At 50.3% G+C, this 18,936-nt stretch overlaps 3 protein-coding genes across 5 annotated transcripts; 1 reads left to right on the forward strand and 2 right to left on the reverse strand.

Moving 5' to 3' along the window:
- Positions 1-740: 740 nt before the first annotated feature.
- On the reverse strand, positions 741-3,324 carry LOC112889959. The gene has a single exon (XM_025956766.1). It carries the CDS (start codon positions 2,813-2,815, stop codon positions 1,625-1,627), a length of 1,191 nt encoding a protein of 396 aa, XP_025812551.1. The 5' UTR covers positions 2,816-3,324; the 3' UTR covers positions 741-1,624.
- Positions 3,325-3,717: 393 nt separating this feature from the next.
- LOC112889241 (transcription termination factor MTERF9, chloroplastic-like) lies at positions 3,718-6,825 on the reverse strand. Of its 2 annotated transcripts, none has more exons than XM_025955782.1 (2): positions 6,106-6,825; positions 3,718-6,006 (listed from the first exon to the last, which is right to left on the reverse strand). In XM_025955782.1, exons 1-2 carry the CDS (start codon positions 6,526-6,528, stop codon positions 5,332-5,334), a joined length of 1,098 nt encoding a protein of 365 aa, XP_025811567.1. In that variant the 5' UTR covers positions 6,529-6,825; the 3' UTR covers positions 3,718-5,331. The 2 variants fall into 2 exon arrangements, with proteins under 2 accessions (XP_025811567.1, XP_025811566.1); XM_025955781.1 differs by having other exon boundaries at positions 3,718-3,925; positions 4,007-6,823.
- A 97-nt stretch (positions 6,826-6,922) lies between these two features.
- LOC112889242 (transcription termination factor MTERF2, chloroplastic-like) lies at positions 6,923-9,069 on the forward strand. 2 transcript variants are annotated; one of them, XM_025955784.1, is made up of 2 exons: positions 6,923-7,501; positions 8,891-9,069. In XM_025955784.1, exons 1-2 carry the CDS (start codon positions 7,043-7,045, stop codon positions 8,939-8,941), a joined length of 510 nt encoding a protein of 169 aa, XP_025811569.1. In that variant the 5' UTR covers positions 6,923-7,042; the 3' UTR covers positions 8,942-9,069. The 2 variants fall into 2 exon arrangements, with proteins under 2 accessions (XP_025811569.1, XP_025811568.1); XM_025955783.1 differs by having other exon boundaries at positions 6,923-9,005.
- The last annotated feature ends 9,867 nt before the right edge of the window (positions 9,070-18,936 follow it).

The following is an 18,936-nucleotide window of genomic DNA, read 5'->3' on the forward strand; positions in this document are numbered from 1 at the left end:
AAGTATCATACTTATATGGTGGAAGTTCTGCGTGCCCCTAGTCCAATTTTTTTTTTCTTGGCAAGTGCCTCGAGCCATTCAGGGGTGGGGGGGAATGTGAGTTATTGCAGAACTTTCCAAGTGTTGTTGCGGTTCCATATACGAAATTCACCTAATTGCTCAATTCTAGATCCTGAAACTTCATACGATCCTGAGACTTGGTCCAGCGTTGCACGCGCAAAACCATCGCTCTCATCCATAGAAACCGACACCAGAACTAACAGAAAATTCCACAAGGAAAATAATAGTTGACTGAAAAGACATTGAAAGCCCAGGAATTGGAAGCCAGAGCAGGAATACCGCCTGCAGTCTCCACACAAACATGTTTTAGAGCTTGGGACTCGTATCTTTGAATAAATGACTGGACGCAAACAAGCTTTAAGTATAGCCTTAACATGCGAAGAGCTCGTCTCATTAGTCATTACACACATACAGTGCAAGATGTACGCATGCGCTTCGCCTATCTGGTTTGCTGCTTCTGCACATGAGTTGTGGCTCTCCAGAGGCCTGGACTTGAGATGCAGCTCAAAACAGAGGGCACCAGTGGTTACAGCGGCTTTTGTGATCCTGCTTAGAAAGCACCTCCACAAGTTCTTACACACATCTTGTGAGCTGCCATAAAACCAGAATGCATAGCGTGACATATAGTAAGAAAATCCTTATAAATAGTACTGTGCTTCTTATCCATCATGCACAGGCTATACAAGTGCAAATGTTTTGAGAAAAAATATCACTTCTCAAAATCACAGGACTATCAAAATGCTAATAAACAAGCTTTGATTTAAGAATATTTTGTTTCCTTATTTAATGGAATTATTTCCAGAAGAGATATGTTCTCTATATATGACAGACCGATTTACATAATCAGATTGATAGCCCATACAAAAGGGATATGTTCTGTGGAAATGCAAGAACAGCAAATTAGTTCGTGCCATCTGTTTTCAGCAGTCAGTCTCCAATTCCTTGGGAAAAAAACAGAACCATCTTCAGTACATAGGCAGAGGTCCATAGAACCAAAACAGTTCTTAGAAATCATGAATGTATTGTTGGCCACAATACTTGGTTTACACAATTGTTTCTTCTCAGTAGCAATATCGGCCACTACTTGAAAGTTCTAGTTCAGCCTCAGTAAAGTAAGTAGTAACCATCAGTAGAAACAAGAATAATCCATTCCTCTATAAACAAAATAGTCAAGCCCCAAAGAAGTATCAGCGAGCGCTGTAAAATGCCAGTACAAATGAAACATACTGAACAAACACGGTTAGAGAAAAAGGGAAAGCCAGTGCTGCCAAATTCCAACTAGATTAAGTGCTACGACAAGGGCCTGTCCGCAGAATAATCTTCAGCCGTGTGCTAGACAGAAGAAGCGACTAACAAACACGTGCAGCAAGGCTCAAAATAAGCCAACCAGCTCCTTGACAGAATAACTTAAAAGTCAGACTATGAGCAGTCCGAGATCACTAATAGTTCTATTGCAGAAAGAACTGAGAACTTCTTTTCAAAAGAAAAAGAATTGAGAACGCCTGTAACATCGACAACTGCGAATGAGCGTGAGTTGCAAAAAGAATTGGAACACTTTAAGATGTTATGATTTCATTCCAGAGGGCACAACTATAGCACTAGCTGTGGCGTAAGCATCTGCAAGCCCAGGAACAGAGTCCTTGTGATAGTCGATATACTTCAATTTGAAAGTCTCCTCTCCAATTTGAGCAAATTTGTAAAAGCCCATTTTACTACTCAGCAATCCTTTTTCCTGCAGGACCTTCATGACACAATGCCGGGGCACTAGCCGCTTCTCCAGGCTGTATGATAATAGGACAGGCCTTTCAACAATGTACTGAGGCTCCATTCCAACCTCTTTGATCAAGAACTGAATCTTGCGGAGAAGGCCCTCCTCAGAGTATCCTAGAATAGTTGGCTTCTTGGAGACTGCAATTGCAACTTCACTCCCGGAGCAACCAAGAGTACTCTTCAAAAATTCGAGCCTGGCAGCAACCTTCTCTTTGTTGGTCTCTGAGACAGATCTGATTACGTGCTTGAACATCCGCGAGCTGGGGTGCACCCCAAGCTCTTCGGCGCGTAGCACGAACTCCTTGATACGCTCTGGGCTGAAGGTAAGCAACCGCGCATTGCGTGAACACAGCTGGGCAATATCTCGAACACTTAGACTGCACTGACAAAGCAGCGCGATGTTAGTCTTGATCACCCTCTCCAAATCCGAAAATAGGATGGTGTTGTTCTTCTTCATGACCACGAGGAGCTGCTCAAATGAGCCATAGAAGGAGATGAAGAACTCCAGCTTGGGAACGATATCGCAGCCGCGGAGAGTGCGTGAGCCGAGAAGGAGGAAGCGAGCGATCTGGGGTGCGGACAGACCGAGGCAGTCGCGGAGGGCGTGGAGGCGAGGGCCGACGTTCTTCACCGAGGAGCGGAGGAGGAGCGGGTCCGCGGCGACGATGGAAGCAATGTCGGTCCGGGGGAGGCCGACGCCAGAGAGCAGGGCGAGGACGGCGTTGGGGTTGGAGGCGGAGTTGAGGCGAGACGTGCGGAGCTCCTCGAATGCCTTCTTTTTACAGTCTTTGGATGCTTCATCGAACGCCTTCTTAGCCGTCTTGCGGGCTTGAGCTGGGGCGAGGCCACAGGCGGCGACGAGGTAGTCCTCGAGGCAGAATGGGGCGGCGGAGGCGGAGAGGAGGCAGGCGCGGTGGTGCGTAGGGGAGGGGAGCAGGGTAGCTGCGCGGAGGAGAGGGAGGAGGCGGCTTCGGAGGAGCAGCATGGCGGCGACGGAAGGGGTCCGCGTGGGAGGTTGGGACTGGGAGCAATTCCTTTGTTTCTTTCTTTACGGGCAATTCCTTCTCTCTTCCAGACAAAATGCCGTAGACTAATGCCTCTAGTGTTGGTCCACAATACAGAAACAACAGCAGCCAAGGAGCGGCGGCCGGACCGCCGGAGACTCTTGCCATCACCCTTTCCCAGTCTACGCGGCGGCCGGAAGCTTGTCCTCCGGCGAGGAAGCGCCGTGGTGCGACGGGCCATTGACCGTGAGTGCTAGCTAACACGACATGTTCTGATTTCTAATTATGTAAGCATGTCATATGAAAGAAACTTCATTCCGTTGTGCTTGCAGCCAGTACCAGATCTCAGACGCAAATCTGCAGGAAAGCAGCACCATGGGAACCTTAGATGTTCTTAACGCTCCATGCAATAAATTATTTGATCAATCAAATCTACTCCCTCCATCCAAAAAGAATGCAACTCTCGTTTCCCGAGAAGTCAAATAATTTTAAATTTAACCAAATTTATAAAAAATTTACTAACATAAATATCTCCAAATAGATTTAGTATGAAAATATATTACATAACTAATCTAATGATACTTATTTTATAACATAAATGTTTGTAACATAAATGTTATACTATTTTATATAAATTTAGTCAAATATGAAACTGCTTGACTCCTCGAGAAGCCTCGAGAAGCGAGAGTTGCATTTGTTTTAGGTGGGATGGAGTAGATCCTCAAACTCCATGCAAAGCTGAGAGGAGAGCTGGCAAAAGCACTGAACTGCTGACACTGCACTTGTCCAGTACTGCCTGTGTAACGCCATCACTCAAATCCATGGGAAACATAAACCGGAACTGACAGAAAAAAAACTCACAAGGAAAACAACAGCTACTGAGAAACCACAAACTGTAAAGCACATAATCTTATTCTGGAAGTTGGCACTCTGTATCTTCGAATCAATTACTGTGTGGACTTTGGAGGCAAACAAGCTTTTACAGCCTTAAACGTACAAAATGAACATAGATCCTATGAAGATAATTTCTTCTTATCACACAAGCCATACAAAGTTAACGCTTGTGGTTGGTCTACCTGATTCCTTTTTTTCTGCACTTGAGCTATGGAAAATAAGAAACAGAAGAATATATCAAAACATGGACAGCAACTGGACTTCAATCAAACACTCACCAAGGGGCTATCCAGAGGTCTGGACTTTCACAAGCAGCTCAAAATAGAGGATACCGGTGGATACAGAAGCTTTTGTGATACTGCTTAGAAAACACTTCAATAAGTTCTAGAACACATCATGTGAACTGCCATAAACCCAGAACAAGGAATGACAGATAGGAAAGAAAAAGGCTTGTAAATAGTCCATGCTTGTTAGGAAAAAGGGAAAGCTAATACTGTCAAATTCCAGTATGATTAAGTGCTATAAAAAATACTTACCTGCAGCAGAACAACTATGTTAAGGATACTCTTTAGCCGTGTGCTAAGCAGAAGCGAGTAAGCGACATAACAAATGCACGCAGTAAGACCCCATAAATGTCAAACCAGTTCCTTCATAGATAAACTACAACTTGGACTATGAGCAATCAGAAATCAGTAGTGGTTCTAATTTGAGCATTCTAGGAAGTAAAAGATACCATATTTCTTATATAGAAATAAAGCTACACAAAAGTATTAACTTGTCTGTTCGAGAAAACGTATTAACTTGCCCTACTCAATAGTTTTGTTGCACTTCATAACTGAATCAAAATGATAGTTCAAGAATCTAGCTAGAAGCCATACCAGTAACTGAGTGACGAGTTCTGTAAGGCAATACCAATACATTAACAGTTTATGAATATCCCTTACCTATGGTTTATTCCGACTATTAGTAACTCATCCCCTTCAGGCAAACAAACAATCATATTTGTTGAGAAGGTTGAGCTCATTGCACTCAAAACAGTCTAGAGAAAGCATGAAAATTTTGTTGTTTTTACACAGTATTATGTGTGTGTCTCATTGAGAGCTCCAACTCTGCATGAATTTTGGCCACTAAACTAGTGAAGTGCCATCGATGGAGGAATGTAAAATATAAACAACACTAGAAATGAAAGCAATTCATTCAGCAAAATACAAAATTTGGGAAGCCTCACAGAAGTACCAGTGATTAGTGTGAAAAAAGAAAAAAAAACTAGTGTGAGGTACTTAAAGATAATCTCTGATGAAACATACATGGTTAGAGAAAAGGGGAAGCTAATACTATCATATTACTAGTAGCTAACTTTGAGGACAAAGTAAGTCATGTGCTAGGAAGAAGTGATTATACTCGCACAGTAACTCTATAAAATAACTCAAAACTAATGCTCATCGATAACCACAACTAAAACTTGGACAATGTCTAGTCAAAGATCAGAAGTAGTTATATTGCTGAAACATAAAATTCTAAAGTCTGTACTGTACCATGGACAGTTGCTAGTGAGCATGAGTTGCAATTCTACAATCCACCTCAATTATATAAATTAAATATTTCAGGATGATAGTTGGACTTCAGGGGGCACACCACCAGCACAAGCCGTGGTATAATAACCTGCGAGACCAGGAACAGAATCCTTGTGAGGGTCAATGAACCTCAATCTGAAAGCCTTCTCTCCAATCGTAACGAATTTAGTAAAGCTCATCTTGCTATTCAACAATCCCTTTGCCTGCAGGACCTTCAGAACCCTATGCCGTGGGAGCAGACGCTTTTCCAGGCTTAATGCAAACAGATAAGGCCTTTCCAGAATGTACCGTGGCCCCATCCCAACCTCATTGATCAGGAACTCAAACTTGCGGATATGTTTCTCGTCAGAGACTCCTAAAATACTTGGCTGTCTGAACACTACAATGGAAACCTCGGACTCAGAACAACCAAGAGTCCTCTTAAAAAACTCAATCTTGGCAGCAACCTTCTCTCTGGAATTACAGGCGACCACAGCCACCGCATACTTGAACATCTGTGAATTGCGAGGCACCCCAAGTTCTTCCGCCCGCAGCAAAAACTCTTGCACGCGCTCCAGGCTGAACGTAAGCAATTTTGGGTTGTTTGAACACAGCTTGGCAATATCGCGAACACCAAACTGACGAAACAACGCTACCTTAGGCTCGATCGTCTTCTCAAGGCTCGCGTGCAGGAGGCCGCGATTCCTCTTTGCTGCCACCAGGGCCTGCTCAAATGAGCCGTAGAACGAGATCAAGAATTGGAGCGTGGGAAGGATGCTGCGGCTGTGGAGAGAGCGTGAGCCGACCAGGAGGAAGCGAACGACCTGGGGAGCGGACAGACCGAGGCAGTCCCGGAGGGCGAGGAGGCGGGGGCCGATGGTCTTCACCGAGCAGCGGAGGAGCAACGGATCGGCTGCGACGACGACGGCGATGTCTGTGCGGGAGAGGCCGACGCCGGAGAGAAAGGCGAGGATGGCGTCCGGGTTGGATGCGGATTTGAGGCGGGACCGGGAGAGGTCCTCGAATGCTTTCTTAGAATGTCTGGATGTTTCATCGACGGCCTTCTGGGCTGTCTTCCCGGCTTGAGCTGGGGAGAGGCCGCAGGCGGCGACGAGGTAGTCCTCGAAGGAGAAAGGGGCGGCGGAGGCAGAGGTGGAGAGTAGGGGGCAGGCGCGGCGGTGGATTGGGGAAGGGAGCGGGGAGGCCGCGCGGAGGAGAGGGAGGAGGTGCCTTCGGAGGAGCAGCATGGCGGCGGCGGTTGAGGGCGCGGCGGCGCTGCGCCGGTTGAGAGGAGCAGGAGTGTCACACGGAACGCAGACTGCGGGTCGGCGCCTGGGACTTGAGTTAGGACATGAAGTGGTAAGAGGGATTTATATTCCAATCGAGCGGAGCGGAGAGCAGTTTTGGCCAAGCAGTCTGCATCTCCAGCGAGACTGAGGGTAATGGAGAGCTGGAGACAAGAGATCGATGAGGGCTTCCGATTTTGCTAGGCACTGGTGTGAGGGAGATGGCTAGCGGCAGCTGGCAAGGGGCAAGTGATCTATGGCGGCAGCTGAGGAGCTATGTGCGAGGAAGAAGACGATAGGGTCCCGGAGGCTCCTATCATCAAAGTGGGCTGGGCGTACAGGCCCGCTAACCAAATGGGCCAAGTCTTCGACTGCTTCCTCATCCGGTCCACTGAACCCTGGATGACTCAAAAGACCCTCGATACCGTCGGCCGCCGTTGCCCCCTCCTTCGCCGCCGCCGCCGCCGCAAGCGCCATGATCCGCGAACTCCGGCAGCGCATCGCCCCTCTTCTCCTCCACTCCGTATCCCTCGCCCCCGGCCCCCACACCTCCTCCCCCCTCGTCTCCCTCCGCAGCTACCTCTCCACCACCGCACCCACCATTTCCCCCAAGCCCTTCGCCGTCGAGGACTACCTCGTCGCCACCTGCGGCCTCTCCCCGGCCCGGGCCCTCAAGGCGTCCAAGAAGATCTCCCACCTCAAGTCCCCCTCCAAGCCCGACGCCGTCCTCGCCTTCCTCACCGGCCTCGGCGTCCCCCGCGCCGACGTCGCGACACTCGTTGCTGCCGACCCGAACTTCCTCTGCGCCAGCGTGGAGAGGACCCTCGCCCCCCGCGTCGCGGAGCTCTGCAACCTCGGTCTGTCGCGCTCTGAGGTCGCGCGCATCATCCCGGTCGCCCTTTATTCCTTCCGCAGATGCTCCCTCGGCCGCACGGTTAGTTTCTGGCTTCCGGTCTTTGGCTCCTTCGATAAGTTGCTGCAAGGCCTCAGGAACAACGCCGGCATCTTCACTGTCGACTTCGAGAGTGTGGCCAAGCCTAACCTGGACTTTCTCCAGCAGTGTGGGCTAAGTGCTTGTGAAATTGTCGGCGTGAATAAGTACTCCAGCCGACTGTTGACTATGAAGCCCGAGTGTCTCCGTGAGGCTGCTGAGCGAGTGGAGGAGTTAGGCATTAAGAGGAACTCACCAATGTTCCGCCATGCATTTTGTTTAGTTGCTTTCGTGAGCCAAGAGGATGTCGCTAAGAAAATAGGGCTGTTTAAGAAGATTGGGTTTTCACAACACCATGCCTTGGAGATTGTGAGGAAAGCGCCACTTGTCCTGGGTGCAAGTGAGAACAGGATTCGGAGGGTTGTAGATTTCTTGACGAGGGATGTTGGTCTTGAGGCACATTACATTGCGCAACGTCCAGCGCTGATCATGTATAGCCTTGAGCGGCGGTTATTGCCCCGGCATCATCTGCTCAGTGTTCTCAGGTCAAAGGGTTTCTGCAATCTTGAGTTAAACTACTATACAGCATCAATGGTTGAAAAGACTTTCATGCAAAAGTTTGTGACTCCATATAAGGACAATGTCCCAGGCCTTGCTGAAGATTATACCTCCAGACGTTCCTGTATGAGTAGGCTGCTTGTAAAGGAGCCTTAACTGGATGAGGGTAGATCTTGTTCCAGAAAAGTACAAGTTGATTGTTGCACAGGGCAAGGCCATTGCCTCAATTGATTCCTCCAATCTTTCATTTTTCTACTGGGGAACATATTGATATTGACACACCATTTGGTTCTTGGTATAACTAATGTTCTAGCTACATGCTTGTGATCAACTTATCATTATTGTTTGGTTTAATGATGAAATCTGAAACAGATTAGTGAAATACAGCAAGTTAGCAGCATACTTTTGGTGTTTTATGTGATCCTGCATTTTTCGGCTTGCGGTGGCTTTCTTCTTGTATAACAAAGTTGGTAACTTGGTATCTGTTGACTTCTCTACGGCTTAAGTGGCAGGATACATGGACAATTTAGACCTAATGCTCCTATTGGTACTAGTAGAGTCGGATTGGCCTGAATCTAGTGCACCCACCAGCCTAGTTTGGTAATTTGGCAGTTGTGTTGTGATAACCACTAGTTCTGCCTCAGCTGCTGCATGCTTGTTGGTCACCAGAATTTTGGAAGCTTATTTGAAGATTGCATTGACAATCAGTTCATCAGTGATCACTTTGCTTGCTATGCACAAAAAGTAGAAGATGATCGTGCTGCAAGTTTGCCTTCATAGTTCTAGAAGTCAGAAGTGAATCATAACTAATGTTTATCTGCCCCTGTTCTGTAGGCTGGCTGGATGTTGTATTTTGTTGATGCTGTTGCTGCATCTGTTGTTTAAGGTCTTGTGTCCTTCATTGAATCACTTTGTGTTGATTAATCTAAATTGTTGATGTGTTTGTTTATTTTGATTAATCTCTCCCTTTTTTTATTACTACTTTTGTTCCTAGGATTGCTTCCGTCTTTGTGTATGCCTCAAGCAACTTATGGTTATCACAACACAACTGCCAACTCATGTTAACTTTATAATTATTATTTATTCTAATTAATGCTGTACACCAAAGTATAATGTTTTCATGTGTTGCCTGATATCTTTATTTATCATTCTTTTTAGGATTTATATGACTGCATTAGTTTACTTCTGCAGAGTTCTGTTGTGCTTTGTTCCATCAGTTTCTTTTTGGGACCCTTCTTTGGTAACACGGGGATGTAAATCATTTCATCCTGTGAGCTGACTGGCATCCATGCATACAGCATCGTTAAGCCTGTACATTTCATGATGAGTTGATGGGCTAAAACATTCTTCCAGATTTTGGTATTGCTTCCAGTTGTAATACTTCGGTGCCCATTTTTGAAGATGTTTGTCTGCCTTTTATTGCCTCTTGAAAGCATCTAGGGCTAATACTTTTCGGACATTAGCTTTGGTGTTAGTTCTAATAACGGTTGATTTCTGCGACCATTGTTTGCTAGGTTTGAGCGTCAATCACCCGCCCTATTTTGTGCTAGGTTTGAGCGCCAATTTCATGTTTTGTTCACAATTTGTTCTGTTCCAATGGAATGTGATGCTAAGCTCTGTTGCATTCAACTTGCCACTGTTCATTAGGCTCTCTTTATAAGCTACAGCATGTTTCACTGCATACATAGCAATAATGTTAACCTTTTTGACCGAAAGACGTGCACATTCATATAGCTTTTAGCGTGACATGGCGATGAATATTCTCAATGTTAATCTACTAATCTAATGCAAACCAGACACGACGGTCGCGGCCTACATACCAATCTTATGAGTTCCATCAGTTTCTTCTCGCACCTTTCAGGCTCTTGGCAATTTACGCTCTGTACGTTTGCTGATCAAACTGTTGGTAATTTGACGCAGTCAAGCCTAACAAATCTGTCATTTGAGCTAGGATATACTGCAATGCACGGCATTTGGCTAGTGATGACTGATGACTAAGGGCCTGTTTAGATGAATGGGAAAGAGAAAGAGAAAGTGCAAAACTTTTGCTCTTTTGCACTTTTTTTGCACTTTTGGATCCAAACACCCCAAAGTGCAAAAGGGCAAATGCTACCGTAATTTTGCTAATTATAAATTAATTAGGCTTAATAGATTCGTCTCGTCATTTAGTCCTCATCTATATAATTAGTTTTTTAATTAAACTATATTTAATACTTCTAATTAGCGTCCAAACATCTGATGTGGCAGGAGCAAAAATTTTGCCATTTGCCCTTTTGCCATTTGGGGGTGGATCCAAACAGGCCCTAACAAAAGCAACAGAGTGACAGATCCCCCTTGTGGCATATATAAACATGCACTCTCACTTCTGGTGCCCCCCGCGTTCTCACGGTCTCACCTGAGGGCTCTTGAAAGGTAATTTCGCAGATTGAAGGTCCATGACTTCACAAACAGGGCATTCCTCTTACTGAACCTTTTTCTTTTTATTTAACAATTCTAACTATACCATGTTATAGAAGTCCACATCAGCATTCAGCAATCCTTTTGCTTTGATAGAGATCCTTGAGCACACGATGATCAGATCAGCGCAGGCCTTCGGGCGATGTAATGCAAGGTATCTCCAGCTCGATCGACATCCCTTGTCAGGAACTTCAAATCCTGCGCATCCTTGCAATGGGCGGACATGCCTAGGATACAAGGCATCTTCCTCACAGCCATCTGAGTTGGACCAACCAAGCATCCAAAGTGCCTCAAAGTTCTTGGTGAGCTGCTCTTGTTTGAGGAAGGCGAACATCACGAGCGCATGGAAGAACAATGACGAGTTCCGTTTCAGGCCAAACTCATTGATGCGCACCACGGCGTCCTGGATGCGGTCTCGACGCATATGGCGAGCCATGTTAAAACTTTAAAAGCCCACAACGTATACACATCGAGTGTAATTTAGCCGTAGACTAGCCATGCATTCAACTCGTCAGCATATCCTAGTAAAAAAGAAAAAGAAAACTCTTCAGCACATCACAATCGTGTTTACTTCAAACAAGTGTGTGCTTAATCCAGAGAGATAAACTACAGTGGACACTCTGCCAAATATGAAATATCTCATCATCTGAAACCTACATTCAGATTCCGGTACTATGTCAACGTCACTTGTAAAATATGAAGGCCACAACGTGGAGTGACACATTTCGTTTCTGTGTTAAGGGTAAACTTTTACATTTAGTTGTAGCGTGCGTGTTGGAATGACACATTAACCGTAAGCTGTTATATTAACAGGCTAGCTTGTGTGATATTATTTTAATAGACATTTCCCTCGCATAAACGAAGGTCAAATCAGCAAACAAACAAAAGCGCGGAGCAAATTTTTGTTGATGACATAAAAAGAAGGTGGCTGCTTTTCTATTTGTGTAATATATCAACAATTTGTGTATATTTGGGTTTATATTCACCACATCTATTCACACTCCAACAATGTGCAAATTGATCTGCTCGTGTGAAACTATCAATCAATTCGACCAAAAGTGAAACTCCCCTCCCCCGCGTCACTCTCCCAGGCGACACGGGGGGCGCCCGCCGCCGCCGTCCGCCCTCCCTCCCCAAGCTGCCTCCGGCGGCGGCGGCCCGCGGCTGAGCCGAAGTCGGCTCAGCCCGCCTCCCCATGCCCTCTTCTCTCTCTTCCCTCCACCTCCCTCCTCCCGGCCTGCAACCTCGTCGCCCTTCGCCGCCGCCAGCAGCCGGAGCCAGATCCAGCCTTCTCCTTGCTGGATCTGGGACCCCGCTGGCCAGATTTGCTGCCGAGCCCAGGTTGGGGCCACCTCCACCGCCGCCGCATGCCCAAGGTGTTGTGCCCCTGGTGGCTCGAGTGGGGCGCGCCGCCGCCGCCCCCGCTGCCCACGGGCCTCCGAGTGCTGTGCCTCGGGTTGCCAGGGGCCATGGTTGCGCGCCGTCGCCGCAACAACCCACGAGGTGCTGTGCCTCGGGTGGCCGCCGGTGCCACAGCCCTCGGGTGGCGTTGGGCCCGCGGTTGCCGCCATCGCCGCCCAGCCCGGGGTGCTGCGCCCCCAGTGGTTTGGGTGGCCGGGGGCCGTGGTCGCACCGCCGCTCGCCTGGGGTGGGTCTTCGTCTCGCGCCGTCCTCGTGGGGGTTGGTTGCCGGCCGCCGGTCTCTAGCCTGGGGTGCCGGCCTCCTTTCGCCCGGTTACTGCCTCTGCTGCCGCCCCTTCTGGTCGCGGCCTGGGCGGGGTGCCGGTGGGCTCTCCCGCATTGTGGCGGTGTTTGTCGGCCTTCGGCTTTGGGATGGGAATAGGGTGGAGGTGAAAGCCTATGACGGCGACATCCTCGGGCATCGTTCACCTTCTTGGAGGCATCATGGTGGAGGCGAAAGCCTATGATGGCGATGTCCTTGGGCATCGTTCACCTTCTTGGAGGCGTCATTCTTTCCCCCTATTCCCTCCTCTCCAGTGGGCGTTCCGGGTGAGAACCTAGACCATGTTGGTCGGACGACGACGGCATCTTTGGTGTCGTTCCCTTCCTAGAGGCATCGTTTTGGAAGCTTTTGCTAGTGGCGGTCATCTGCTCTTCTCGGAGAGTTTCCACTTCTGCGCCTATGTAACACCCTGAAAATTTTCGCCCGAAGTTTTCACGCTAAATTCTTCGTTTCGCCGAAATCCTTAACCCCCCGAAACCCTAACCTTCCCGAGACCCGAAACCGGCAACCGAATCCAACCGCAGTCACGCCATCTTTTCCTCGTTCCGCGCGCAGGCGCCGCGCGCGCATGGCCGACCGGCCGCGGTCACCGCCGCGAGTTCCGCCGCGCGGTCGCCGCCGTGAATTCCGCCGGCGCGCGCGTCTTTCCCTTTCTTTTCTCCCCATTCTTTTTCTCTCCCTCTTTCTCTCTTTTTCCTATTCTTTTCTTCTTTTTCCTTTTCCCTTTTCCTTTTTCCTTTCCTCCTCCCTTCTCCTTTCTTCCTCCCTGTTCCCCTGCTCCCGAGCCCCACTGCCGCACCGGCCACCTGCACGCCACCGCACGCACGCCACCTGCTCCTGTGCGCGCACGCCGCCGTACACGGCCGCGCCGCCGGACCGCGCGCGCACGCGCTCCACGCGCACGCGCACTCGCGCACGCCACCGCCGCTGGCGCCCCGGCCTCGCCGCGCCCCCCCGCCGCTGTGCCGCTGCCGCGCCCCGCCTTGCCGCCCGCGCCTCCCCTGTGCCGCCTCGCCGCTCGCGCCCCCCCCCCCTCTGTGCCGCACACCGCCGCCCGGCCCCCCCCCCACGTGCACGACTGAGCCCCGGGCGCCATTAATGGCCGCCCGAGGAGCCGCCCGCCGGCCACCGCCTTCCCCCTACCGCCGGCCGCCTATAAATAGGCCCGGCCGCAGCCCCGCCCCTCCACAAGCTGCGCCGCCCTGCCTGCCTCCTCTCCCGCGCCCAGACCGCCGCCACCCGAGCCGCACGGCCGCCGCCGCCTGCCCCACGCCGGCCCGCCGCTACGCGCCGCCCCGCCCAAGGAGAGGGTAGGAACGGGATCCCCTCGCTCCCCTCTCCCTTTTCCCCCATGCGCCCGAGCCGATTAGGCCCTAGGGCCGCCGGATTTGGGGCCGGCCGAGCCTCCCCATCCCTCCTCTGTTTCACGTGGTGAGGGGAGGAAGAAGAAGGGCAGTTTTGCCCAAAACCCCCTCCCTTCTCCTCTATTTAGTTAAAAGCCCCTCCACCCTTTGACACCTTTGCGAAAAGAACCTATTCCTTTTGCTATTTCCAAAACTAGACCCCCCCGTGATATAAATTTAATTTCAAGTAGATCCCTCGCACTTTTTGTTATGCCTCCTATATTTCCAAGATTTACAAAAAGGCCCTTCTGTTTCTAGAAAGTTTACGAGCAAGCCCCTGGACCCCCGTTTAAGCCCTGAAACCACCTTTAGCGCGTCATTTTATGTGCGAAACGACCCCCGATTGACCCGAAACTTTACCACGCCCTTTCTAGTATAGTTTTAGCCATGCCATTAAGAAACCACCCAGAGATATTGCCCCTAACCCTGTAACTAAATTATTTCCGATTCAAGCCTATCGGTAAAAGCTTTTAGTTCTTTCGCTTGATTGTGTGTCTGTTTGTTTGCGTCGTAGGACACGGAGTGAACGACGAGGTTCCCGACCGCGACCAAGCAACTGAGGACCAATACTGCGACCCCGAACCCGAAGGACAGTGCTCCGATCAGGACTTTCCGCAAGGGTTTGACGATGGCAAGTTCAATTCCGCCCTTTGATGCATGTTTCTGTCCTAGTTTTTATAAACACAACCCAGTGGCCTATTTTATAAAATTGCATGGTTTTGCGTGCTGAAAACATGGTAGGATAGCCACCCTTGTTTGAGATAACCCTACCTTGACCACCTGATTTTATAAAGAAAATGTGTGTGTGTGGGAAGGGATACAATGTGGTTTTGAAAGACGAGTTAGACGGGATGGATGGCATTTCTGTGTGAATTGCCGTTGGTGTGCTCGTACCTGTGTGGTTGAGCGAGGAAGGGAGATATCCATCCTGTCACCCCTAAGGACCGAGTTGTTGTGACATCTCACCTAGCTTCCTGTCGTGCGAACCACTTGACCGTTGTATGGGCAACGGCTTGGCCTAACCCCACTAGTTAGTCTGATAGCCACCAGGAGAGCTGGGAGCAACGGGTGGTCAAGGAGACGGGATAAGCTCTGTGTGACTTATGCCCCGGTTAAACCTCGGTGTTAGGTCGAATGACCCCTTGATAGATCCCGTGGTGGCTAGTCAGGTCTAGCTACGGTGGGTAAGGGCTTCGATGGGATCTGCACCGGCACTAAGGTGTTCGTGCTGTGGTACCCCACCTGTGGGTAAAGTCGCACACCTCTGCAGAGTTAGAAATCTATTCGAATAGCCGTGCCCACGGTACTGGGCAAGTTACGGTGTGGTCACATAACTAGTGTTTCTCTCTGGGAAATGGTTGAATTGGTGTGAGGTGTTTGAAAAGTATCCGGCAATGATGCTGTGTGCTACGACGGACGGGGAGTCCGGTAGCGGCTTGAAACTTGGATCCGTGAGGATCGACATTGCGCGTTTTTAGACACTTGAAAACTTGTTTTGAAAAATGCTTTTAAAACGAACCCTTGCATATAATTGTGTTTCCGCAAAAGAACCGTAACTTTAACCTTGGATTATCCTGTGCATCTAATTCTGTTATAACCCCCCCCCCCCCGTGGGTGTGATTGGACTTGCTGAGTACGTTTGTACTCACCCCGTTCTTACTCTACAGTGGAGGATCCCGACTACAACCCCGAGAACGACGAGTAGGGTCCTGTCCTGCACCCAGTCTTGCCTGTGGTTGAGGTCACCGTTGGAGCTCCGCATGGCGCAAGACTCTGATGATCCCCTGTTCGTAGTCAGTGTAGTAGTATGGGTTTTTGTTGTAATCCTCGCGATAGTGGCGCTTCACTGCCCATTACCGCGAAGAGTTGTACGGTGATGTACCATCTGATGTAATAAAAGTGTTATCAGCCTCCTGGGACTGATAAAGTGACACTTTTAAGTCTTCCCTGATGGGGGGACGCTTCAGGTGGTATCAGAGCCGTAGGCTGGCCGTAGGACGTGACCCTAGGAGCGAGACCCCTTTTTAGGTCCTAGAACTTGTCCCGGTTTAGAAACTTTCTGCACAAACACTCACCACTGGTCTTTGCCTTGTTCCAGATGGCTGGCAATGGATGGGTTAGCGGAGTCTGCCACGCAGAGCCCGGCCTCCCCAAGTTGCTATTGCTCAGCCTGGAACGTGTTGGGGTTATGGAGACGCCGGAGTACGCCTACCGAGAATACATCTCCGGTGGCACCCTTCGGTGCGACACGATGATTTTTGTGGAGAGGAGCGCCCGCTACCCTGATGTGGACCCTTGGTTTATCTCCACAACTGGTTTCCGTTTCCCCGACACCTATCGAAAGGCCGCTCGTAAAGCCTTGCGACGACTGCGTGTGCTCTACAGGCACCACCTTCAGCGGACTCCTATGGGATTTTTCCCACCCGCTGAGAGGAGAGGGCGCACGTGGATTGCTCGAATGAGGGGACTTGGACGAGAAGAAGAAGATCTAGAAGATACGGTCTCCCACCTGTCTATTTACCTTACGGGCTTAGATGCGCTCTGCAACGAGCAGGCGGCACAACTGAAGAAATTAATCCATGGAGTTGAAAAGTTAACCCAGGAGCTGGAGGAACAACGGACAAGAGCCGCAAGCGCCGAGTATTCCTTAGCCGCCCTCCAAGCCCAGATGCAAGAATACGAGAACCGCAACGGGATAGGTGGATGGATCGAAGAAGAAGAAGAAGAACCCATGGAGACCCACTGGGATAAGGGGACTCAGACCGAAAACGAGATGGATCGGTTCCTTCCAATAAAGAAGCGCTCTATCAGGATCGAGGAAGAATCCCCATGATAGCACCCCCAGCTAAAGCCCTACCTAATGACTACGCGTCCATGAAAATTGTACCACCCTTGTTGTAATAATAAATATCATCTACTCCCGTTGCACCTATACCAGATTGTTCACCCTGTTTCTGTTTCAGATGGCTGAGGAAAGATGGACCCAGGGCGATTGCCAAGCTGCACCTGGATTCCCCAGCCTCTTGATCAACACCCTGGAAGACCTTGGCGTTACGGAGCGCCCAAGGTACTACAGCCGAGAGTACGAGCACCATGGTACCCTCCGCTGCAGGGTGATCCTGGTCATCGCCAGGAGCAACCGCTACCCCGACATCCAGCCCTGGCGGGCGACCGCCACAGGGTTTAGACACCAAGACACCTACCCCTTGGCCGTCAGGAAAGCGCTCCGTTACTTGTGCCGGATTTTTGAAGAACACCTCGCCCCCACACCAGCGAAGTTCTTCCCGCCGGCCATCAGAACCCCAGTCTGGGAAGCGCGCATGAGAAACCTGGAGCGACGTCGCCACGAAGAAGGCCCCCTGTACCAAGTGGCTACTTACCTAGCCGCCCTGGACCAACTCTTTGACGAGCAAGCCAACCTTCTGAGGGAGCAGACTTACCGAGCCGAGCAAGCAGAGCTCGCGGTGAGGATACAGCAGATCCGAGCCGCCCATGCCGAGGCGAGAGCCGCAGCCGCGGTCAGTAGCGAAGCTGTCGCCCAAGAAAGCCTCAGGCAGGCCCGAGACCGGCGTATGCAAGATTGGACCCAAAGTGGAACACCAGTCCCGGCGATAGGGGAAGACCACGTTTTACTCGGGACGCCCGTCATAGGGTGGGGATCACTCTTTGGGAGCACACGAGCCCCACCCGAGAATCCTGGAAGTTCTGCTGCCACCGACGAAGGGGATGCGGCAATGCAACCCCTGACCGATGGAAACCCAGAAGACGGCGAGCGAGAACCTCTCACCCTGTCCGCCCCGGAAGAAGACGCACCACGCAAGTAGAATGGTCGACGCCATCCCAGTGATGCCCCAGCCTTTCTGTTTAAGACGTGCCCTTTTGCAAGACCCTGGCCGAATAGCACGAGGCTTAGTCGTACCCCTAAGTTGTACCCCCCTGTGCTTAATAAAATGGTTGATGCTTGTTGTTTGTGGTGATTGTATGTTGGTTTGTTGTGTGCTACTTGTTTATATGGATACCGGCAGAAGGTAGATTCTGCCTTACATATACGAATTAAATAACTTAAACACCACAAAATCGTAACCCCGATTTGCCCAATCAACAGGTGACCCCCGGAACGTTGCGAGGGCCTCCCGAGGCCGGAACCCCGTAGCCGCTAGCGTCGGAGCACATCCCGTTGAACAAGATCTTCCCCAAGGAGAGCAAGAAGTAAGCCAGAACCGAGGGGGAAGCCAAGAGGGAGAACAACTACCACCGCCCCCACCCCTCGGAGACCTGGCGCAGATCATCCATAACCAGACCCTCATACTGGAGACTCTGGCGAATGCCCTCATTAACCGGCAGCCACGAGGGCAGAATATGAACGACAAGCTGACGGCCTTTCTAAGGACCAAGCCACCAACCTTCGCCGGATCCTGCAACCCGTTGGATGCTGACGACTGGTTGCGAGTAATTCAGAGGAAGCTCGAACCATTCGAATGCCAGGACCGGGATAAAGTCCTTCTGGCGGCCCATCAGCTCACCGGAACGGCATTATCCTGGTGGGAAAACTATTGTGCTGCAGCCGAAGACGCCTCTACCATCACCTGGGGAGAATTCGTAAGGGAGTTCCGCCGCTACCATATCCCTTCGGCCACTATGAAGCGCAAGGCGGATGAATTCCGCGCACTACAACAAGGAAGCATGTCGGTGGAAGAATACACCCACCGGTTCATAGAATTGGCCCGGTACGCGCCGGAAGAAGTGAATGACGACGATAAGAAGCAGGACATGTTCAAGAAGGGGTTAAGCCCGGAGCTACGGACCTTGCTTACTCCCCAGATCTATCCGGACTTCAACACCCTAATGAACAAGGCCATCCTCACGGAAAGGGCCAAGGCCGAAGAAAGAAAGGACAACAAACGCAAGTTCTTGGAAAGTAAGGCTCGCCAACAAGACCGTTTTCAGAAGCCGAGAAATTCCAGCTATACTGCACCAGGAACTCAGGCCCCAATGCAGTATAGAACTCAGTCCCAGGTGACAGGATCACAGGCCCCGCCTAGAAGCCAGAATACCTCGAGGGCCCCGCAAAGCAATGCAAGTCAGGCCACCCCCGACAACAACAATATTAGGGCTTGTTTCAACTGCCGAGAGACAGGGCACTTCATCGCCAATTGCCCCTACGCCAAGAATAAGCCGGCAACGTCGACCTTCTCCAACACAGTGAATGGGCCCAGACCAGCCCTGACCGGTGCCAACCGAGTACCCGTCCGCAACAACGACAACAGCCAGCAGGTG

The sequence above is a fragment of the Panicum hallii genome, chromosome 4, assembly GCF_002211085.1.
Source record: "Panicum hallii strain FIL2 chromosome 4, PHallii_v3.1, whole genome shotgun sequence".
NCBI classification, from domain to species: domain Eukaryota; kingdom Viridiplantae; phylum Streptophyta; class Magnoliopsida; order Poales; family Poaceae; genus Panicum; species Panicum hallii.